At 28.6% G+C, this 24,679-nt stretch overlaps 2 protein-coding genes, 2 long non-coding RNA genes and 1 pseudogene across 6 annotated transcripts; 1 reads left to right on the top strand and 4 right to left on the bottom strand.

The window, feature by feature from the left end:
* Positions 1–423: 423 nt before the first annotated feature.
* LOC113004531 lies at positions 424–2,848 on the top strand (annotated as a pseudogene).
* A 3,630-nt stretch (positions 2,849–6,478) lies between these two features.
* LOC105208230 lies at positions 6,479–7,127 on the bottom strand. Its single transcript, XR_005574356.1, has 2 exons — positions 6,875–7,127; positions 6,479–6,520 (listed from the first exon to the last, which is right to left on the bottom strand). It is a non-coding gene; the product is annotated as an uncharacterized LOC105208230 (long non-coding RNA).
* A 5,100-nt stretch (positions 7,128–12,227) lies between these two features.
* Positions 12,228–14,348, bottom strand: LOC120357174 (putative nuclease HARBI1). The gene is made up of 7 exons (XM_039447014.1): positions 14,229–14,348; positions 14,013–14,106; positions 13,749–13,937; positions 13,535–13,670; positions 13,234–13,378; positions 12,510–12,704; positions 12,228–12,416 (listed from the first exon to the last, which is right to left on the bottom strand). Exons 3-6 carry the CDS (start codon positions 13,865–13,867, stop codon positions 12,532–12,534), a joined length of 573 nt encoding a protein of 190 aa, XP_039302948.1. The 5' UTR covers positions 13,868–13,937; positions 14,013–14,106; positions 14,229–14,348; the 3' UTR covers positions 12,228–12,416; positions 12,510–12,531.
* Positions 14,349–16,709: 2,361 nt separating this feature from the next.
* On the bottom strand, positions 16,710–19,276 carry LOC120356818. Its single transcript, XM_039447012.1, has 2 exons — positions 18,991–19,276; positions 16,710–18,734 (listed from the first exon to the last, which is right to left on the bottom strand). The coding sequence occupies exons 1-2, from the start codon at positions 19,214–19,216 to the stop codon at positions 18,613–18,615; spliced, it is 348 nt and encodes a 115-aa protein (XP_039302946.1). The 5' UTR covers positions 19,217–19,276; the 3' UTR covers positions 16,710–18,612.
* A 1,380-nt stretch (positions 19,277–20,656) lies between these two features.
* Positions 20,657–23,701, bottom strand: LOC113004532. Of its 3 annotated transcripts, none has more exons than XR_003269093.2 (8): positions 23,051–23,701; positions 22,685–22,910; positions 21,678–21,781; positions 21,477–21,576; positions 21,300–21,394; positions 20,917–20,952; positions 20,805–20,834; positions 20,657–20,716 (listed from the first exon to the last, which is right to left on the bottom strand). It is a non-coding gene; the product is annotated as an uncharacterized LOC113004532 (long non-coding RNA). The 3 variants fall into 3 exon arrangements; XR_005574355.1 differs by adding an exon at positions 21,036–21,083 and having other exon boundaries at positions 22,685–23,697; XR_005574354.1 differs by having other exon boundaries at positions 22,685–23,695.
* Positions 23,702–24,679: the final 978 nt, after the last annotated feature.

The following is a 24,679-nucleotide window of genomic DNA, read 5'->3' as shown; positions in this document are numbered from 1 at the left end:
AAATATTTTAATAATGTTTTTGATAAAAATTTTTATAATGTTTTTCCGTCATATATATAAAATATGTATAAAATATTTTTATAATATATATAAAAAATATTTATGATAAATATTTATTAATATTTATCATAAATATTGTGTGCTATCTGGGTAACTCCTTAACGACGAATATCGCTATCGTTAACTATCAATATCGATGATTATCGCAAAAGGTTATTCTGTAACTAGGAGATATCGACAATTCTCGATAACTTGAATCGTTAAATTCCGACAGTTATCGAAGCCGCTATGTGTTTCAAACTGAATAAATATAATAAAAGAAAACTTAACTTCAATTTTAGATGAATAATAATGAATTTGTGTTGTTAATTTAAACTTTTAATTTCTCTAATAAAATAATTATTTAATTGTTTTTATTATAAGATGGCGCTTAGCTATCTTGCTGCAGACTTACAATTACTAGAAGAACGTGTCCAACACTTGGAACGAAGGGCACAACGACAACTATTACGAACAACGGAAAATCCGTTCGATTTAACGAACAACGAATTTAAAGAGCTGTACCGCTTAACACCAGATTTAATTTTTTATTTAATGGATGCGTTAGAACCTCGACTTCAGTGAACAAGGATTACCGGGTTATCTGCAGAAAAGCAAGTAAGAAAATCATTATATTTTTGTTTTATTATGACAATCATGTTTATTGTTTTTAAGATTATTTATGATATTAATATATGTACGAAGCCCAAATTAAAATCTGTTATTTCCACCTTCTGCTCAAGCTATTAATATATGTATATTTTGTAGATATTATCAGCAGTACGATTTTATGCAACTGGTTGTTTCCAACGTCCTGTGGGTGAGCAGTGGGGCATTTCTATGAGTCAAACATCGATCAGCAGATGTATCCACAAAGTGACAGATGCAATCAACGATTTGATTTTTAGACAGTGGGTACAATTTCCTATAACTCCAGCAAGCAGGTAATTAGCAAGAATACAATTTCAAAATGCACGTCAGCCATTTGAAGGGGCTATTGACTGTACTCACATTGCAATTCTTGCTCCGAAAGAGCATGAAGAAACCTACATAAATCATCACGGATATCATTCACTGAATGTACAAATGGTAAATATCTAAAAAATATTAACTTATACAACATCACGTCTTATATTTTAATAAGTAATTATATTTAATGTTAATCCTTTAGATATGTGATCCGAATTTAAAAATATTAAATGTGAATGCAAGATATCCTGGAGCACGACAGGATGCATACATATGGAGTGCTTCTGCTGCACGACGTTATGGAACGCGCGTATAATCGCGGTGAACGGCGAACATATCTCATTGGTAACTGTATTTTAATTTTTATGTTATAAATTATTGCTGTAGAAAGCTTTCATTGTTGATGTATGACTTACATAAATCACAAGAATTAAAAAATACCATTTGTGTGTCAAAATGGATTGTAGTGCTTGATATCTTTATATAATTTTTTAAATACAATTTTCAGTTTCTATAAACTGTGCCGATATAGTTCGTCGGACTAAAATCACAATTATAAACTGACGCTATAAATATCTATTAAATTAACTTTAATTGAATTATTTAATAAATTATTATTTTAATTGATATTATTTCTAGCGTCACTTTATGACTGCGGATATAGTCACACAAACCATATTGGCACGAAGTTTACAGAACTAAAAATTGTATTTAATAATTTTTATGATAAATATGACTATTTAGCAGTCCGCTTCAGCTGACAAATGACACTTTTTAATTTTTGTGCTATTCACATAGTGATCACATACTCTATTAATCATTATATACATCATGTATCGTTCATTGTTTAGTGCATGAATTCTTTAATTTTGTTTTATTGTAATGTAAATTGCATTACTTAACTTTAAATGAAACTGAAAAAAATGTACCATATATCGTTTATACAGGTGATTCAAGTTATCCTTTGGAACCGTGGCTGTTAACTCCTTTGCCTCAAGAACCAGAAGGAACTCCACGTTTCCTGTATAACAAAGCGGTGTGTAGCGCGAGAAATTGGGTCGAACGGCTTTTTGGTGTACTGAAGTGAACCTGGAGATGTCTCTCTCGACATAGGGTTTTATAGTATGAGCCTGGTTTTGCTGGAAGAATTGTCAACGCTTGTGCAGTTCTTCATAATATGCGGATTGCTCATGGAATATTTGACGATATAGTCGACGAATTGGATCATGATGATCATATGTATGAAAATTGTAATGATGGTGACATTAATCCAAATAACGGTCGTGGACCTCTTGCTATTGCACGACGCATTTAAGACCGTTTAATAGCAGAAAGATTTGGCAGATAAGATTATACAAAGCCTAACGTAAATTTGAAATTAATTAGAAACTGAAAATATTGGATAAAACAATTTAATAATATTACTTATTTCCTAATATATAGATAATTTAAGATAAACACACTTTTAATTTTTGTTAAATGTCGAAAAAACTGTTTGCCTGTGTAGAAATGCTAACAAAAAATTTCTAATAGCTCAAATTATACAAATTGATTCTTTAATTAAAAATAAGTTGTAAATAAAAAAGGGAAAAATATAAACACATTTTTACATTTTGAATACTTTATTTATTTAAATTCATTTTGTAATAAAATAAGTAAATTATTGCTGAATATCTTCAACTAGTTGACAAAAATATTTAGCGTACATTGACTAATAAACGCTTGCACGTTTAAATATAATTAAAATAACTGTACTTTAAAATATATAAAAGAATATTTAGCATACAATCAATAATAAACTTCACGTTTGAACTAAAATAAAAGAAAAAAAACAAAATAATGTAAATTCACTCAAAATATGTAACAAAATATTTAACATGCAATCAATCTATGTTTAAATACAAGTCACAAAATCTACTCTAAAATATATTATGTTACATATTTTTTGGTAATAAACATCTTCAGTCTTTTACATATATTATATGTATAACTAAATTAAGGTAAAGTAAATTTGCGAACACAAGATTATATGAACCTTTTTTCGTGTTTCAGTGCGAAAAGCTTGGGCTCGAAGTTTAATACTTTATTCTAGTTATACTATATAGTAAGTTATAAATATACATTTAATATAGTGACTCACATTTGGTAAAAAATTAAAACAAAAAAATGAACTATGTATCACAGCGATTATTTATTCCGTTTCTCGCATATTCGCGCATAATATATAATACACGTAACGTGTACTATAGATAAATGCGCGCATATGCAAGAAACGGAACAAACCATAATACTCGTATGTACAAATAGGCAACAGATATGCATCACAGAGATTATTCCTTCATGTAAGTAGGTAACACATTTTCTAATATTTTCGTAAGTTTTTCAAAAACCTTGATACGCTTGCTGTCATTAACAGCCTGTATAGCAGCAGTATCTGCCATCTTTTCTGTAGCATCTGCAATTTTCGTCATCGCAAGCGCATTCATTCTGCATATTTCCGCTTGTATTGTAGCACACTCAGCATGCATCTGCAAAAGAATATATTTCACAAATTAGCTATAATTTATTTTTTTTAAGTCAGATTCTGCATTAATTAAAAATGTTGTCTTACAAACAGGGCAACGGCTTGCTTCTGAGCAATAGATTGAAAGCTTTCTCTTGATGAATGCAATTGTTTAGTCGATGTAGCTCGATTAACTATAATAATTAAAATGTTCAATACAACTCTTCATGTTATGTACAGCTATTGTTACAAAGATTATCAAAATTATTAAACAAAAATTTTCAGTTTGTATTATAATATGTTTAATCATTTTTAATTATAACACTGGCATTAAGAAATGACTTTGAAACTCTAAAACGATTAGTCGTTTCCTTTAATTTTATAGGTGCTGAATACAAATGCTGTCTACTTAGATAGCACACAGATTAAAAAAAAAAGTTAAAAAACAATTTAGGCTTATGTTATCAATTCAGAGTTCATTTTGAGATGTAAAAAGAATTCTTTTGCTAAAAAGAGTTCTTTTTGCATTTGAAAATGAATTCTGGATTGATAATATAAGCCTATATTCTTTTTAAACTTTCTGTGCTAGCTGCATGGGTAGATTGCTCCATCACGTCATAATTTTAAAAAATTTGGAATTAAAGTTGCAAAAAAGGGCTATTTTTACGTACTTTTAATTACGTACACAGGAAACCAATTTCATTGTTGTTTTTTTTTTGTAATTTAATATGATTAGCCTTACATTTTCTGGATGAAGTCGAAGGTTCTTGAATATTTTCCATCGAATTAGATTGTTCCGCTGGTTTTGGAACTGTATATGGGATATTTCTATTATTCTTAATGGAAATAGCCTTTGGAGCCTTTTTTGACTTCCTGTTTCCAATGGAATTTGGAGTATCATCACTATCTCCAATTTCAATAATTGTATTATCTTCTAATGCATTACTTAGTAGTGAACAATTGCCATTCAGAATCTTATCGTTGTTATTATGGTAGTTATCGAAGAAATTAGCTGTAAGCAAAGAATGTTGCATTTTAAATATATTGGTGTTGTAAATATCTGCGTCAACAATAATTATATATTAAAGTTTTCTATAGAAAACATCCTATAGAAACAAGTAACTCAAAAAACGGATTTAAAAATTTGTTTGTAACAAAAATGTAAAACAGGATAATATATTATTTACTTTGCTACTATTTTCATACTGCATACAATGCATTATTACATAATGTATTATTGTATAATAACTATTGCGGATATGATTATATTTATATTATTGTAATATGTACATATTACAATAGTATACTAGCAGCTAGTTTAATTGTATCATAATTAACTTATACATAATATATAATTTAAATTACTTGATTATATTAAAAAGATTTTTGATAAAAATACAGTTGATAGAGTTTGAAATGATATATTAGCACATTTTTAATTATATAAGTGATTGGGTTCTTCACCATTTTCTGAGTCTTGAGATATTTCTTGCGGTATGTCTGGACAAATGCTGATGACTTGTGGAATTGCGGTTATAACTTCATCATTTCCTTGTTCCAGTTTTTCTATCAAATTCTATATGCGTGGAAAAATAATCCAAATATACTTCCCAGTATGACATATTGCAGCAATATTGCAACATTGCTGCAATATTTCATGCTTACTGGGAAATATATTTATAAAAAACGATTTATGTTTGAAAAAAATAGCTTATGACTTATAGCAAAGTTGACTAGATACACATTAAAGCTATTGTATCATACAAAAAAACAATGTAAAGGTATGTAATATGTCATTTTTATACTTAGATTAGATTAGTGTTCAGCGTCTTTAATGTGCACCAATGTACTAGTGCAGTCTGATTGAATTCGATATTATCTTCACAATTTTAACAATTTATAAAAATTACCTCCTCTTCGGGGATATTTTCAGCACAACTTTTGCTTCCTTCGACATATTCCGCTCCTATTATTCCTATTACTCGCAATTCGAGATCCGTTAGTTCCGATGTAATAGCTTTATTCCCAGTTAAAACTTTCGCCTTTCGCAAATCCTTCGCTTTTATTGAAGTGCGACTTTTTAAGTCCCTCCAAACGTTAAACATAAATAAATTCATATGTTATTACATAGAACATGAAAATTTATTCATCGATTGATTAATCGCCTTTTACAGAGCAAAGTTGCATTTGTACAAAATGCGCTTGATCAATCAATGAATTAAAAAACTCGCCTAAAGTTAAAAGTAAAATATAGTTGAAAAGTTAATAAATTTACTTTTGATTTAATTAATTTTAAATATGTTAATTTTTAATTTTAACACATTTTTTAACAAAAAAACTTATTTATTTTTTGGCCAAAGTTAAAAAATTTACTTATTTAAAAGAAAAATCAAAAAAAGACGTTTGAACATAAAAAAGAATGTTTGTTATATTTTTCATGTGAACTTGACAAATAAAGTATTAAATTTATTTTATGATACATATTATAGTTGCTTTGTTATTTAAAGCAATTTAAAAAATGACAATATTCTAATTTACCCAAATTTAACTCAAAATCGAGTTTTAAAATTTAACTCAATTTGATACAACTTTTAAGTAACAAGATATTTAGTCATGTAACTCTTAACGTAAGTAAATTTATTTTCGAATTACTCTTACACACCAACAATTGCAAAAGATCATATTGACAATTATTTCTTTAATTTAATAAATTAATTTTGTTAGCAATTAATTTAGTTCAATTTAAAAAAATATATTAACTTATCCAACCCTGCTTTTACTAAATATATATGCATGTAATTGTTCATACCACTTGCCACTGTTCCAACGTTTTGGTTGCTCCGTGCAAGCAATTCAGTTCATTTGATAATTCTGTCCACTTCTTTTTAGATTCGTCTTTCCCATGTAAGGCTTGAATTTTGCCTTCCGCAAGACCTTTATTGATGTTAAAAAAATCAAACATTTTTGTTAATTGGACTTGCGATGCCCTTGTAGTCCTTGTTTTTTTTGCTGTAAAATAAAGGTCATCAAAAATTTCTTATATTTCATCATGTGTATAATTTGGTACTTATTTAGAATATGGTACATTGGTACTTATTTAGAATATGGCCATCGTTAAAAAATGTTGATAAAAATATATTTATTCTGACGCTTTGTATTAAAATGCATCGAATAATTATATATCTTTGTCAATATTTTTGACGAGGCTTGCGTATTCTATAATTATCTTTATATTTATCACAGTTCACACTACCTATTAGTGATTTTCGATATTTTTAATAAGATAGTTAATTTTTGTTACTACAAAAATTATAATAAAATTATTTTATTATAACGTAACCGATGTAAAGATATTCTACCTACATTTATCAAATACAGATGATTAGGTTAAATTTCTTGTTCGGTGTTCATAAAACTAGGCACAACCTCCAAAGTTACTAAATTTTTACTATTTAAAATCTGGTAACGTTGCACAGCTATCGAATTATTTCGATACGTCTGTAACGATATTTGCATCGAATATAATCGTTAAAGCCAAGTTATAGAATCACCCGCCGTAACGATTATCGATAGCGCAAGCGACGATTGTCGATAGCTAACGATACCGACAGTCATCGTTAAAGGTGCAATTTCACGCAGCGAGTAAAAGCTGGCGTTTTACCCCCACTCAATCGCAACGCTAAAGCCCGTATCAGACTACGCATTGAAAATTGAAGATTAAAGATTAAAGATTGATCTTTGGCCAATCAAAATAAAAAGAGTTAAAATTCCTTGTTTTGATTGGTTAAATTTCAATCTTTAATCTTTAATCTCAATCTTCAATGCGTAGTCTGATACGGGCTTAAGCAGCGTTAAAAAGCTAAACGCTATCGCCTCTATCCTTTTCATGTAGCGAATAAAAGCTGGCGTTTTACCCTTACTCCACCCAACTCCACCGCAACGCAAAGCAGCGTTAAAAGCGGCAATTGCTAAGTACATAATCTGACATAACCGCAAAAATGGAGTTGGAATATTATAATCAATATATCGAGTATGTAAAATATTATAAACGCACAGTGGCGGTTATTGTTGAAATTAGAAGACGACGTATAACTGCTGCAATTGCTGCAATGTATTTGTTAAAAAAAGAAAAAGAAATAGATATAAAAAAAAGTTTTGGGTAGCTCCGATTTTTGTAAATCGTAATGAGCACAGTTTCTTTTTTGCATCGGGCCGAAATTGTTACTAATGTATTTACCGCTTTTAGGATAAAAATAATATGAAATTTTATCTATGTAACATTCATCCCTCCATACAAGAGTGCCGATATATTTCTTCACTTTCTTGTATGGTACAAACCATTGTTTTGCACACACCACAAGTATATGAGGGTATAACAGAAGTATAACAGAATTTCTTACAATATAAAAACACAGTTATTAACACAATATAACAAATAAAGCTATCTAACATAAATAAAAAACAAAAAGCAACCTAGCCTAAAAGTATGCTTACTATATGTATATAATATATACTAACTTTGTATTTTCAGGTGATGTCGATTGATTTAACCTTTTAATAATTTTTTTCTTATATATTCACTTTTGGAAGGTAATTAATTTGGAATGTAATATTTAAATTTCAGCATCGTTTTGCTAAAAGTTGGACTATGTCGAACTTTGAGCGTTTATTCTCTGAATTTGCCACATTGATGAAAATTGATGGAGAAGGGGTAAACGCCAGCGTTTAGTCGCTAAAAATTGGACTGTGTCGAACTTTGAGCGTTTATTCGCTGGATTCGCCAAATTGATGGAGAGAGGGTAAAACGCCAGCTTTTATTCGCTGCGTGGACTTGCGCCTTTACCCATGTGAGCAAGTTGCAATAAGTTCAGGGGGTCGATTCTCTATCTGAAATCTAATGAAAATGTGAAAAGTGAACAGTCCGCCTGGGAGTCGATTGTGTATCTTTGTCGACTTTTCTCACTTCTCATATTTTCATCTCACATGAAAAAATACACGCAATTGGCTATGAGCATAGTGAAAATGCGATATCCCTATGCTCACGCGAGTGAAAATTACAAATGAGAGTGCGAGATGAGAGCAATGGTAGAATACATAAGTTATCTATTCTACCATTGCTCTCATCTCGTGGTCCTTCTTAAGGGTTTATGTAACATAACCTTTTAAGAAGGACTCTGTGCCGAAGGCCTCTGAAGAGAGTGGTTGCAGGCTCTGCTATGTGTGATAACTAATGCCTCGTGCCCACAGGACGCGGCAAGGCTTGCCGCGCGGCAGAAGTTGGCTGAGGAATATTTCGATAGCCAATCAACGTCTCGTTCGCCTGGATGTAATTTCCGCCTCGCGGCAAAAGTTGGATCGAGTTCAACTTCATGATTGGCTACCATGGAAACTTCCGCCGCGCGGCAAGCCTTGCCGCGTCCTGTGGGCACGAGGCATTTGACTACCAGAGAAAAGAAGAGAAAAGAAAAGGGAAAATTTATATCGATTGTAATGGCGGAAGCCGTTTTCTTTTGAACGCGCCACGAGGCAGGAGTCGTGTTTAGCCACTATTTGCATTTACATTAATCACACGGAGTCCACGTTTTTATATCGTATCACGCAAGGTCCGTGGATTGGCGTTGGAGGGGAAGGAAGGTCGTTGCATAGCCGCCATTTTCGAGACAGCGAGTCAGTGTTAGTGTATGTACGTAGATAGTAAGGTACTACAGCTATTAGTTGTGTGAGTGAGCGAGTGTGCAGTAAAAGTATGGCCGCCGCCATTTTCGTTCCACATCGTTGAAGTGGATGCAACGACCTTCCTTCCCCTCCAACGCCAATCCATGGACCTTGGTATCACGTACCGTCCACAAGATCGAGGAAAAGTGGTTTGCGATCTGAAGATTTTATGGGAGCGTTGCTTTAAGAGAAGAAGAAATAGCCAGGAACAAAAGGTCCAACAAAATCCACGGTAACCTGAAAGTCTGTGTGAGCTTTTCCAAGCTTGGCAATAATTATGCTTGCTCGCTTTGTTTAAATATGTAGTAATGTATTCAATGATAAAGTACAAGTTTTCTGAAGATCTAATTAATGGACGCAGATCTGTAGAATAATTAAGATTCTCCAACATTTGAATATCTATTATTTAGAATATTCTTAAGAGTTTGCAACGATCTAATGATGGATGTGATTTATGTCTATTTAACACTAAAATTACTGAAGTAAAAGAAATCCCAGACAAATCATTAAGCCTTAAGCATGAGCTTAGTTATAGAGTATTACTGAAATATAGTTGTAGAAATAAATTCTATTGTGAAAATATATAATTTTGATACTTGGTTCCTTTTCTACTATTTACTGTTAACACATGTTATAATTAATTATATGTATCTATAAAATTTGCTTGTCCAATGATAACTTTATTTATAATTAAAGCAAACAAAATATTAAGAAATATGCTAATACAACTAATGGTTATTATCTTTTCAATTTTTAGATAACGTTATAGACAATTCACAGCCTTCAAGCTGGTGCTCAAGGTCATCTGTTATTAAAAACAGAAAATGGGCAGTATTAGTTATTGAGGTGGGTCCAGCTCCAACTGCTGCTCCCACTGGTACTGCAGTTACACCGAATAGTATAACACAGTAGTTGCTGCACCGTCTTCAGGTACTACCTACCACATAACTTCAATGCCAACTGTAAGTAGGCACTGAATACTCAGCCAACTAAATACTCAGTTCACTGGCCCACCACTCGCCCTAAGAAAATCTGTTCAGGTGACGCACTTTTATACCTCTTACAAGACTCGTACTGCAATAGTAGATACTTATTAGTTTGTGATTTTGTTTTCTGTGGAATGATGTTATCAGTAAGCCAATATTTTTTATGTTTACATTTCACATTTTATCCATTACTTTAAAATTTAATTCTGACAAAACTTATATAAACTGTTTATTTATTGATTGTTTGCGAATATTTAATGCATTTTTATATTAAGGTATTGTATATTATAATTTTTAATTACAATTTTGACAAGTATTTATTTTGAATGCAAAAAAGTTTTACAAATAATTTTGTTATCTATCATCATAGTATTTATTTATTTTAATTTACATTTGGATTGCGTATATTTAAAGAATTATATATTAAAATATAAATATATAATAATTACTGGAATGGAAATTGAATGAGTGATATTAAAGTAAATTTAGTTCAATTATGTAAACAGTTAAATTCTATTAAATGTGAAAATTTTTGTCTAATTAAAAACAACGTAAAAAATAATGTGTAAAAATATTTTATTATTTATTATAATAATAAAATATGATAATTTTTGTCAGTGATATATTTTAATTCTGACAAACTCATAATCTCATAATCAAGCGATCTGAATTTTCATTTCGGAGAAAAATCACAAATTAAATTCAGGTATCATTTTCCCTTGTTTTATACACATTTCTGCGGTTGACTTAAGACCAAACGCTAGATTTATTTTGGTTATAAAGTTCCGCGCGAAAGAAAGTGCAAAACGTGATCGTGATAATAAGTTGGAAACGGTTTGTTTGATTTCGGCGAACACTTCGCAAGGAGCACAGTATCCAGTGGCGTAATGATTCAACCCTATCTTTCTTTGCCTTTCTTTCTAAAGTTTCCCGATAAATCTGCAACTGCGAAAGCCTGAGCGCGTACATAAACAATTCGCAGATATCCTTTTTTGAGTCTCAACGTCAGTGTATCGCAGACGTCTTTTTCTCCATGAACTCGAATTTATAAAGTTATAATGTTTATACGCGATAACGCGATTAATGTACACAATTCTACATTCTTTGCTATTGAATGCTGTCCTATTTTTAAGTAATTCTTTGAAACTTAACTAAAAATATTGAGATCTAAACAAAGATATATAATTTATAAATTTACAGTTTTATATATAAAATATAGTTTTATATATAAAGTAAATTTACTTATTTACAGAATAAGCAAGAACACAAAAAAATTATATAATTTTTGTGTTTTTAATTCTAAGCCATTTGACCAGGCAAATAGCATTTGCCTAGTCAGATACTATTTTTTTTTAAATAACTATTTGCTTACAACATATGCAGATATTATTTTTATTTTTTTATTTCAATTTTTATTTCTATTGATTTGTTTTTTTATATACAGAATGCAAAAATTAAAGAATATTTTTTAGTTTAAACTCAATTGAGACTGAGTTCATAGATTAAGATGTTGTTTACATTTATAATTTTGTAGTTAGTATATTTCTTTATACTTAAGGAAGTTTGGTATTTTAGATAAATTATTAAAAGCATACGTTGCATATTGGTTTATCGATAAAGACGAATAAAATGTGATGTCTCTTACGGTGATTATATTTTGTGTTTACATTTGATTGAGAAGATAAATGTTTATATTTATGATTCTGCTCAGTGGATAATTCCAGTAAACGCCAAGGTACATACATTTAATACAAATGTTAGTTGTAATTTTCCACTCAATGTAATTGTTATACAACGTATTCGTTATATAATAGTTACATTGTTGAATGAGAAATTACAACTAACATTACAACTTGGTATTTGCTGGGATATATTTATGCTCAAGAAAATTTGATATTCTAAACATATTATTAGAAATAAAAATGTATATGTTGAATAGTTTATATACATCAACATATACAAAAATGTATATGTTAAACAGTTTATATACATATTGAACAGTTTATATACATGTATGTTTAAAATGAACTATTGAAAATACCATCGCACAACATCTCTTCGTATTTGTTCAGTGTTATTTTTGTTTAGACCATTGTACGGTATTGGTGCTTGTATATCTATGTCCTCTAAATATATTTCATTTGGAGGGATTCTCCATTTTATTGCAATGTTGTGTAGAATACAACACGCATTTATAATAAAAGCTACAAAGGAAAAGGTATTATATAAAATAAAAGTTAATCAAATATAATAATATTAAAAAATATTTGTTTTTATACAGAAATTATGCTTAATACCTGCAAATTCTGGTTGATAATGCTATGCCCTTTCTTTTCGTAAGCATCGCCATCGTCCTTTTAATACACCTATACATCTTTCGACAGAAGATCGTGCCCTTGTAAAATGTTCAGTATATCTATACTCTGGAGAATTAATAGGTGCATTTAGAAATGGTTTTAAAAGATAAGGCTTAAGCGGGTAGGCAGAATCTCCTAAAAAACATTTTAAAACACATATATAATATATATAGGTATATATATAGATAGATGATAGATAGATAGATAGAAATTAAAGAAATAGATTGCTTATTTTTTTATAGTTTAATGTTATAATGTTTTGTATGTTTTAAAGAACGAAAAATAAAAAAATAAAATATATAATTTATATTTATATGTTTTCATTAATTATAGTTTTAGTAATGTTTATAATTCTAATTACCATCTATTTCTATTATTTATTAAGTAACTTAAAATATTGCTTGACTACGGTTGCGGTCCACTTGACGCTACAAAAACTTCAAAGAGTTTGATTAACCAAGCAGAACGAAGGATTTTATAAATTCATCAATCAAAGAATGTTTTGAAGTGTTTGTATTGTCAAGTAGAATTATAACACCAGTTATTTTAATGTCAAAACATTTACACAATATTTTGAATACTGCTTGTTAAAATTACAAATGCTTATAATTAATAGAGAAACATGTAAACATAATTAATAATATTATATTATTTATAGTCATACCTATAAGCCATGATCCTCTTTCGCCTGCTTCTTGCTGCCTTTTTAAATAATTGAATAAACGTGATGAACGAAAAACTCTTGAATCATGCGTCCTCCCTCCGTGACTTGCATTTACCGATAATATTTCATTATTATAAGAAGAGACCTAAAAAAGGAATAGAAAATATTATAATTAAATGATACGAATTATAGTATTTGTAATTACAATACAAAGCATTTAACATTATTATAGTACAAAATTTCTTTTTACATTTCAGTAATTTATTTTTTATGTTATACATTATATTAATTTTTCACTTACAATCATCACATTTAATGAATGATATAGTTTCCTATTGATGAAGAGATGTTCTCGTACAATATTTGGTGCAAAAATGGCAATATGCGTTCCATCAATTGCTCCAATTATTCCTGGGAATCCAGTTTTTTCAAAAAATCTAATATTTAAAAAATCAAATAAGACTGCAAATATTTATTTTCAAACTTTATGTATATTATCTATGTATATTACATACTCTCGTTTAATTTGTTGTTTTCTTCTTTTTGTTGTTGGAAACTGGATCCATTGTCCCATAATTCTATTTAATGCATATATTGTAGCATGAATAGACACAAAGATAGAAGTCTGACTCATGCGATAAAAAGTCTTGTCCTACTTTTCTTTTATATGATCCAGATGCTACAAAATGGAGCGTTGCAAATATCTATAATAAAATCATATAGATTAAAAATACATAAACAAAAAGGGAAAAGAAAATTAAAAAAAGATAATTATTTACTTGTAAATGTGGAGGAATTGCAGTTTGTCTTTGTACAACTGGCATAAAAGGTATTAATTCATTTATTAATTGCACAGTTGCTGCTTTAGATAATCTAAAACATATAAATATTACATAATTTATTTATATACTTATATTATTTTAACTTAGTATTATTTATTATTTATGTACTTATTTATATACTTATATAATTATTAATTTATTTATATACTTCACCTATTCAATTTTCGAAATATATTATCTGGAATATCAAATGGATCCTGAGTATCTCCTCCTTAATAAATTTAAATTTCTTTTTCTAATTCTATTCGCATTTTCCTCTTGCTCCATAAAAAGTAAAAGGTACTCCATTCTAAAACGATACAAGACTCCGCAAACTCGACCAAATTCGACACAGTTTGATTGAACTCGACATCAAAATACTTGCCGAGCAAAGTCACGTGAGAAATGTCGCATTTCCAGTATGGTGAAAAGTAGCCAATCGAGTGAGAGCTCACTTTTACCATTTTCACTAGGTTTTGGAATACACAATCGACCCCCTGATTCTGTAACTTTCATCATGGTGAATATGTGAGCCATCTCACGGGAGTTCGTTCGACAAGAAATTTCTTGTCGAATGGTGAAATTCGAGAAAGAAAGACTGAGAAATAAAGCAAAAGAAACCATCTCTGTGACGCGTTTTATAGCGTTTTTCACTGTGAAAACTAGTACGCACTGAGTGTGCACTTGCTGCTGGCAATTTGGTTCGCGCGATGACGGTACCAACGGAAACGCCCAATTACATGCAGCAAGTGCACACTCAATGCGCACTAGTTTTCCCAGTGAAAAACACTATTAGTGGGATAGTAAAGAATTTTAGGTTAACTACTGTTTCTCATAAATTTTTGAAAGTCCGAAGGTAAATTCTGACGAAAAAATTATATAAAATTCAACCAAAATTATATAAAATTTTATCCAAAATCCTAGTATTGGAACACTTATTAATTTTAGTAATTAAATTTATATTATTAATAAAAAATATTTTTACGAAAAAATAAATATTTCTACAAAAATATACATTTTTATGAAAAAAAAATAATTTCTATAAATTTCTATTTTTCGTAGAATTTTGAATTTATTCATAGATATTTTTTTTGTCAAAGTAAAATATTTAGAGATATTTAGAAATGTGTAGAATGTTATAATTTGTAGTTTGTTTATTGTATCGTAGTTTGATGTAATTTTACTGAAAAATTTGTAGAAATTGTACTACAAAAATACAAAAATTTACAAAAGTTTAGAACAGATTTCAATTCTAGCATTTTCATGTAGATTTTTGTAACATTTCTTAAATTTGTGTAGAATTATGTAAATTTTTTTTTCTATTAGGAAAGAGCTGATAGAAATGGCGATGTACATGGCTGGAATCTTATTACTTGATGATGAAGAGGCTTTTGAGCCACATAATCAAGTAATGAGAATTAGGCGAAGGATACTTAGAGGTATATCAAATCCATTTTCTATCTCGGATAATAAATTTTGCAAGTTGTACTGGTACATTTTGTATTTAAAGTCCTTAGTGAAGGCAAAGATTTATATTACAGCATAACTATATTTGCTTTTTATAAATTTTAGATTGACGAAGGATACAACTTGAATGCTAATCCAAGAATTAGTGCCATTTATGCGTTAGATATCATGAAGAATTGCAATATCCCATGAATTACAGGTACGATATACTTTAAATTTTAAATTTATTTAGTGTCATTAAATTCTTAATGATCTTTCTATTTTAATTTAATGTGTTATTTTATTTAAATACTGGCATCATTAAACTTCTTCGCAGCGGGATCATATCAACGAAGAGTTGGCCAAGAATTTTTAACGTACATGTCACTGTACGTCACAATACTTAGAAAGTCTACATCTCTTATTGTTAGAACTTTTCATACACGTACATTCTGAAGTATTTTGAGATTTCTCATCTCACAGTTTTAAAAAAATACTTTTAACTTTTTTACATTTTATAACGTTTCATAAAAAATTATACAGATGTTCGGAAAAATTATACGAAAAAAATATGAGAAAAATTTTCACCAGGGGCCTGTACGTGTCACTCGGTCCTGCGAGATCGCGTTCGCGCGCTCAACCGAAGCAGCTGTCATCTAGGAAACGTTTAGCAAATTAGCAAGCTCAGTCGGTACGGCATCTACGTACGGTAAAAGGCTGGACAACCATTAACGAACACCCTGTATATATATATATATATATATATATATATATATATATATATATATATATATATATAATATTGATATTATTAATATAATATAATTTTAAATTTCTAAATGCTTTATTATAATATAATAAGTCTTCTCAACAAATAGGCTATAGGTACATAACAGGTTATATGTACGATATATTTATGTTTTAATTATTTTATTTGTATCCATCTCCGAGGAGAAATATCAAATAATAGACGTCTGATAGGAAATATGCCAATAACAACAAAAAGGTAAACTTTAAAACTTTATATATATATACACACACACACATACACTATAATTCACTAAAATCGAATTGAAGTATCGAAATATTACTTTCCCAATTGATGTATTAAACTAATAATAAGTTATATGACATTACTGGCTGTTTTCCAATGGAGTTTACTCAAAAACCAAAGAGCTTAGGTGTTTGTATAAAAAGGAAAAGTGGAAGTGTTTTGAATTGAGAAGATTTATCTTATATGATGGCATTTATGTTTTGAAGGATTATGTATCTACTAAATATCTTCCAGTGTTTTCTTCTTCATTGTGCAATTTACAACTTGTGTAGACACGATTTTTTTCAAGAAATGAATAAGGTTGTTGATCACATGTTAAGACAACTTATAAATCGATCAATTCATTTATTTGGACGTGAATTTGTGGTTTATAATGTTCATTCACTCATCCATCTATCTGAAGAATGTTATAATAGAGATACATTAGACTCGTGGAATGCATTTCTTTACGAAAATTTTTTGGGCGTTATAAAAAAATCACTTACGTTCCATACATCGGCCATTGCAACAACTAGTTATTAGAGATATGGAATTACAAGGTCTACAACTGATAAAATCTTGTTCTCGTGAAGATCTTGTTAAACTGAAAAAACTATTTAATAGATGTTATTTGGAAATTGAAAGTCAGCAATATATTACCCTGCCGAAAATATGCGATTAAAACCGATTAAAAAAAAAAGTAATCCAAATCGATCGGAACTTCTGCACCGAAAATACGGTATTAAGACCGATTAAAAATCAGATCGGAATTAGCATAATTCGGACGGATTAATATTGGGATAAATCCATTTCAATCCGAAATTACAGGATTTTATAAATTATAATTAAATCGAATTTTTATGCGATATGACACGCTGAGACGCTGACAAATCTTGTGTGCCATTTTTAAATAAAGAGATATTTTGATGACAACACTATAAATCACGTTAAAAAATTTGTAAAATTGTCCAAAAGCTATGCTTTTTTGGCAGTTCATAAACCGTCAAGAAAAAAATAGTTTTAGAACAATTTTACAAATTTGTTATAATAATTTACAATGTCATTTTATCAAAATAGCTTTTTATTTGAAAATAGCACGCAAGAATTCTTAGCGTCTCAGCGCATTATTTCTCGCTACTAATGTCAGGATTCCTAAATGTGATGGTCACTGAGAGTATTTAGAAGTCTTAATGCAACTACATTAAAATTTGTAAAAATTTTTATATTATGCATTACACTTAAACAATTTATAAATTTAAAAACAGAAATATATATAGAATAAGTGTCGTATTTCACAGTCAGAAATATCGTAAAGCACGAAAGACGAGCGATACAATGGTTCAGTTGCATTCAGGTGAATATGAACAAATATTACACAACACTCTCTTAAATAATAAATGTCACATTCAAATATCAAAAATTACAATCAATTCCAACCGTTCGTACATGTATCATGGATAAGATAGAATCAGAAGATTATGTACATAGCTCAATAGTTCCAATAAGTGATGTAAAAAGCAAGATTATTTATGTAGATGTAGGATATTCTAGATATTTATGCACACCTCCAAATGTATATGAGATTCAATAATAACATGGTAATAAACAAATTTCATATATATATTTATATCTATTATTATCGCTTATAAAATATATGTAAAATTAAAATATTATAAAATAAACAAAACTTCTATTTTTTACTTTTTAATTTTATAAATGAAACTTGTGTTTTTCACCAAATAATAAATGAAATTTCGGTTTTTCACCTGAAATGGTTTAATTTTATAAATAAAACTTCTGTTTTTTACTCAAAATGTTTTAATTGTGAAAATTAAAACATTTCAGGTGAATAATTATAAAAACGAACATCTTCGTCAACAATATTTGCATTTTTTTTGCTTTGTTCATTAGTCTCTTGAGTGATTTTACTGTTTCTTGTTTTTCTGTTTATGTACTTCTTTTTCTTGTTATCACTATTTTTTGGCCTCGTATTTTCATTGTTTATCTGTGAATCATCAACAATGTCCTCGCTTCCTTCATCAATTAATTGATCTTCATCGGTATCTTCACATATTTTCTTTAAATCAGCAAGTTTTTTCCCACATAATAAAATTTAGACATTTCTCTCATAGAATTATCTTTGTCAAGAGTATCGGCAAATTTGGTTTTGTACACGTTGTTTATCCAATGCTTGTATGCATCTGAACAAAAAATATAAATGACAATACATATTTTTAGCCCAGTAGTATGGTCTTAAAAACAAAACATAAAAAAATAATATATATTATATATTCATACAATAAACTGAAATAATATTCTCAAATGATTACACTTATGAATTTATACTCATTATTATAATATTCCATTGATTTTGTTCAAAAATTATTAGTAACAAACTTTATATTTTTATATATTTATATTAATATTATATGTTGCACAATGAAACATATGTTATACCTTCACAAGTTCTCAATTTCTTTTCATCCAGTTTATTGCATTTCTTTTTTTTACCGCGTCGTGCAGTAGCTGTAACGGTGCTAGTCAGGAGCAATTCATCGTCGAAATTAGCAAGAATAATATTACTTGCAAATTGGCGAGGAGTTTTCGACGAGTTCAACACTCTATTATAGTGGATTTCACTCATCCACTCGTTTCGCCCAATGTGAATCTGTAATGTGTGCATGAATGTTTATTATCATGACGAATAATTTTTAAAAATAATATAATACATAGGAAAGGCAGTACTCATTACCATCCTACTAGTAGTGTCTTGTCCCAATTGGTGGAAAATTATTTTCGTACTGCATGTTGATATTGGAAGTCAATACAGTTTTCAATGTTGCTGTAAAAATTAAAATGTTTTATTTTTGTCTAGATAACATTTTTAAAAAATTACGACTATCCAGACAACATATAACATATCTAAACAAGATGATTAAAAATTACTTAAAGATTCTTTATTGTCTTTTATATATCTTTAAGAATTTTTCTTTTCTATGCTGTCTGAATAGCTATGTAATTCACTTATTAGTGTATTTATTGTACTTCAAGAATTTAGGATATTTTTATAAACTGACGGAAAAAAGCGTAATGTATACACAATTTCTTACTTTCACATTCGTTAGTTTTATCGATTGACGCTGTTTGCAGTCGTTCGTTTAACTTTCTTACATTTGTCAACTCAGACGTTACTTTCTCCAGCTTTTTTTCATTTCTTTGCGTTCACTCTCTAAATTGTTGTTATATTCGTGTAATTCCTTAATCCGTGATTGTAATTTCAACTTTTGTTCACGAAGTAACGATACTTTTTCTTTTAACTGCAAAAAACGGGTATAGTTTTAAGTGTATATTATACTACTACTATAGTAGTACAATGTATGCAGAGAAAAATGTATCCAATTTACAGACGTACGAGAATTAAAATATCTACTGGTTATTCTTATATTGTTATGTTATATAATTATTCTTTATCATAATGCATTTTATGGAGTTGTATGTTTACCATAAAATGATGAATTGTTTTGCAAATCGCCACTTTCACACCGATTACTCTTTGATTTTTTATTTAAATACTCTGGTATAAGCTACAACCAGACATGTATTTGAATGTGATACATTTTTCTCTCTGTGTAAGCAAATATTTTTTGTTCTAACAAATATTTTACACAGTACCTTTAACTCATTACACATTTTCTTAGTTGCAGTGATTTTCGTAAAATGACGCAAAGATTTCGCAAAGAGTTCATATTCAGGTTTATGTGGACTCATCTAAATAAAAATTGTCATATTAGGTTAAGTTTTCAAAAACTAAATATACAGAATAATTATACAAATTATAAATTTCTAACAGATTGATATCCACTGTAGAATTTACTTCTTTGCATTCAAAAATTAAGAAACATCACACGGGGTACATTTCGATTAAACTTAATATAGAATTTAACTATAATAAAAAATAATTTTTTGGCTCTAAATCTTAAAAAACGCTTTTCAACACTTTTTTATCTTTGCACAAAAAGATCGTAATGTATAAGCGACTTTTGAGATCTTTTGCGTGCACTGATAGAACACATAATAGAATAAGTACTTAGAAAATTGATATTAAAGCATTGAAATTACATACCTCTGAAAGATGGTTGTCTACATCATTGACTACATCGGTGGTTGTTTCACATGTAGAAGTCTAACAAAGTACAATATGATATGAATTTTTATTCAATAATGCACAATAATGCACAAAGAAATTATTAATATATCCTCGAATCACTCACTTGTAATGGGTCGTGTTCTTCATTTGTAATCTAAAAGTCACATAAAACAGAATAAATTTCAGTTTTTAATATTTACTTTAATTATCAAAGAATTAAATACCAATCAACGTACCTCCTTTTCATTATTGCATCCTCCCGATTGATTGCTCTACACAAATACGTACATATTAAAATTATAATACATTTATTAATTTATTAGTTCTAAGATCTAATAGCAGAAATTAAACAAACCTCTGAATGATTGAGATTGAATATGAAGCATTCTTCAGGTTGAAAAATCTAAAAGGGTTACATAATTTCAGTTAAACATAATAATAATTTTCGTAATAAATTATAAATATTGAAAACTACATTTTTGCTTTCGTGCTTATTTCAGATAATATTATTTATCTGAACATGCAAAAAATGCATTGTAGTTATCGTTATAACGTTAAATACTGTTATAATGTAAGTTTCAATGATTTATTTGTAATATATTTAAAATGTATACAATACCTTCGAATTACTGCAACCCTTTTCTAGTACTGGTTCTATACATTTTCCAACTGATTCCAACGACTGTGTGTCAGGAAATTCGGGATTCAGAAATTCTTTTCAGTAAAAAGATTATATTGTATTTTACATGTCACAGATATGATCAAAAAAATGATGAGAAACACATTATAAATATACCTTCTGGTGTTATTGGCCTTTTGTACTTTCGTCGATGTTGTGAGCATTTATTTTTTCTCTTCTGCAGTTCGTCTTTTGACAGCGACAAATTCTTGTAATACTAAAAAATCACATACAGAATCAGAAAAATTAATATTTATTTATATAGAAATATTTTCTTTACGTGTATATATATTTTGTATAATAATATTTTAATATTACCTTTCACATTCCCAGCAATCCGAACCACTCAATTTTGCTCTGTCAACTTTGCGTCGTACATTAATATACTCTGTCTCCTTGTTGGAATTTATAAACTGAGATTGCTGCAATCAATTTCTAATTCAAATTATACAAAATATTTATACAATTGAAATATTGATAGCAAAATATTATACATTTTTGATACTCAATTTTGTATGATTTTAATGTAAAAGTTATCATAAATTTTTAAAAAATTGAACAGATTAAGGTCAATACATTAATTACAATTAAAAACAAAGTAATAAAAAAGAAGACGAGAGAAAAAATACATGAAACTAAAACAAGACAAGAAAGTAAAATAAAATGACTTCCTGAAATCAAAAACGTGTACCTATCAAAAAAACTAAAACAATTATAAAACAAAAAATAATGAAAAGAACATTGAGTTTTCAGAAATACACTTTTCAGAAATAAAAAATAAAACAAAAAATGAAGTTAATTTTGCTTTTTTATAAAATTATAAAGTTCTATGTTATTGCTGACAATATTAATTAATAGATATTTATTCAAATACTTATTTAGGTACACATTTATTTAGGTACATACATTTTATTTGTATTTGTAACATTAATACCATTTGTTTCTTTATTAAGAAATAAAAAATATTTAAAAAATTATTTATAGAATAGATTTTTATTATATACAGAATAGATTTTTTAATTAAGAAAATTTTACAAATTTAGAATAAGAGATGTCATAAAAACATCGTAATTGGAAGTTAATACAAACAAAGCTCAGTATCCAAAGCACAAAAGTATTACAGAATAAATCAAATAACTTTCATTTAAAGAATCTACCAATAAACCAAAAGATTGTAATACAAAAAACATTAACTATAATTTAATTACTTATAAGAAGCATAAAAGAAATAATTAAGTAACATCATGTTAACTATAACAACATTTTGATGAAAATTTTGAAATATATGTACCTAAAATTTGTATTGCAAACATTTTACGTCATACCTGTTCATTAACATTTTCAGGGTGACACCCTTTTGGACACAGCACGATTGGACACCACCACTCACAGCGCTTGACCAGTGGAAAAACTCTAGGCATAGGCCGCCATGAGTGGTGGTGTCCAATCATGCGGTGTCCAATCGTGCGCACCCCACATTTTTTCATCGACATCTTTCATTGTAGACTGCGTCAACTTATCTAGTTTTGCTGTTAATATTTTTTTCAAATCCTGAAACATGAATGTCAGTGTATAAGATGTATATAAATGTATATAAGATATATTATCAACAAATCTGATTAGTACAGGTTTCCTATCTTCCAACTTTTACGGCACCGGCTTAAGTTAACGGTTACGGCTATTATACCAACCTTTATGTATTTATATGTTTTATGCTTTATACCATGTGCATGCGTGCCGTGCGTGCTTGCATGTGGTGTTGATAAAATTTGTATATTTTAGTATAATTTATTTTTAATTAAGGTAAAATAATTTGTAAATTAAGGTAATTATTCAGTTTAGGTACTTCACGTCCGATTATTATGAAACTAGTCTCATTCGACGCGTTTTCACTCGAAACGAACGAATCTGGCAATAAAAAGTGTCGCTCTGCCCCGCGAACCGAGATATCAAGCGAAAGTTGACGATTGTGCAGGTTAGGATACATGTCATCGGTGTATTGTAACGAATTGAGCATGCGCTGTGATAGAAATATGTATGAAATTTGAAATGTTTTTTTATTAATAATTACATCACTCCCACGTTTACTATACTTGATTATGCAATAATGTATATTTTATCCACTCCCCCCTATTAATTATAAAATATATTATAAAAATGTTTAATAAAATGTCAACACTGTATTAGATTAAAGAATTTATTAGTTTTTATGCAATGTAAATTTTTAATTAAGGCATTAAAACAATTTATTTTATAAAATAAATTAATTAAATTAATAGACACATCCCACGTACAAATAGAAATCTTGAAACGAAGGGTGTTTACGATAATCGGATCTCGGATTGAATTGAATAATAGTACTCAACGTAAGTATAAAAAATTTCCCTAGGCTAGTCGGATTGACGATCTCTGTCTCAAATGTGATCCGATTGATGACGAAAGCGTGGAGACGCAGAAGCAGAAAGTCTTTTGAAAGTCTTGAAAAGTCTTTTTATTTTTTTAAATAATCACACAAAAAATCAAAGATAAAGTTAAAAAGAATGATTTGAATTTAGATTTATTGTAATATTTTTTGTCTAAACACTAAATTTCGTTTAAATTTCTGTTTGTAAAAATTAATTAATCTATCCTAAAGTTTGTGGTTATATCGGAAACAAATCAAAATTAATAAAACAATTATTAATTGTTAGGTACAAATTAAAGCATATAATATTTTAAGCACATCATATAAAATTCCTGTTTATTATAAACTTAGTAAAAATAACTTTGAATTCAACTACATTACACATTAATCAATATTAATTTATATGTTAAAAATCAATAATGTTTCTAAAAATGTTTTTTTTATTCTTTTCCAGATTGTAAATAAACTTCAATTCCATGAATAAATAAAAATTACTGGAAAATGTATTTATATGAAGAGGGCATTATTGAACAATATCAATTTGTGCTAACTTAAAATTTGTAAAATCTACTTTTCTTTATTAGTTGTTTATTAGAGAGTAATAATATACGCATCATATATGCATACAATTATATTAATTTTATTTATGTATATTCCGTTCTTATATTATTACTCTCTAATGAACAACTAACAAAGAATAGCAGATTTTACAAATTTTAAGTTAGCACAAATTGATATTGTTCAATAATGCCTTTTTCATGTCAATCCATTTTCCAGTAATTTTTATTTATTCTTGGAGTTGAAGTTTATTTACGATCTGGAAAAGAATAAAAAAAACGTTTTCAGAGACATTATTGATTTTTAACATATAAATTAATATTGATTAATGTATAATGTAGTTAAATAATTTCAAAGT

Source organism: Solenopsis invicta, chromosome 3 (genome assembly GCF_016802725.1).
Source record: "Solenopsis invicta isolate M01_SB chromosome 3, UNIL_Sinv_3.0, whole genome shotgun sequence".
NCBI classification, from domain to species: domain Eukaryota; kingdom Metazoa; phylum Arthropoda; class Insecta; order Hymenoptera; family Formicidae; genus Solenopsis; species Solenopsis invicta.
The sequence above is the reverse complement of the archived record's forward strand: the minus strand, read 5'-3'. Positions and strand labels throughout refer to the sequence as shown.

Coding starts and splice junctions, on each gene's coding strand:
- LOC120356818 (XM_039447012.1), bottom strand. CDS start 19,216: ATGCACACATTACAGATTCACATTGGGCGAAACGAGTGGATGAGTGAA. Junction 18,735..18,990: donor GAAATTGAGAACTTGTGAAG/GTATAACATATG, acceptor TTTTTTGTTCAG/ATGCATACAAGCATTGGATA.
- LOC120357174 (XM_039447014.1), bottom strand. CDS start 13,867: ATGAGTCAGACTTCTATCTTTGTGTCTATTCATGCTACAATATATGCA. Junction 13,671..13,748: donor AAACAACAAATTAAACGAGA/GTATGTAATATA, acceptor TTTAAATATTAG/ATTTTTTGAAAAAACTGGAT. Junction 13,379..13,534: donor ATTCATTAAATGTGATGATT/GTAAGTGAAAAA, acceptor TTCCTTTTTTAG/GTCTCTTCTTATAATAATGA.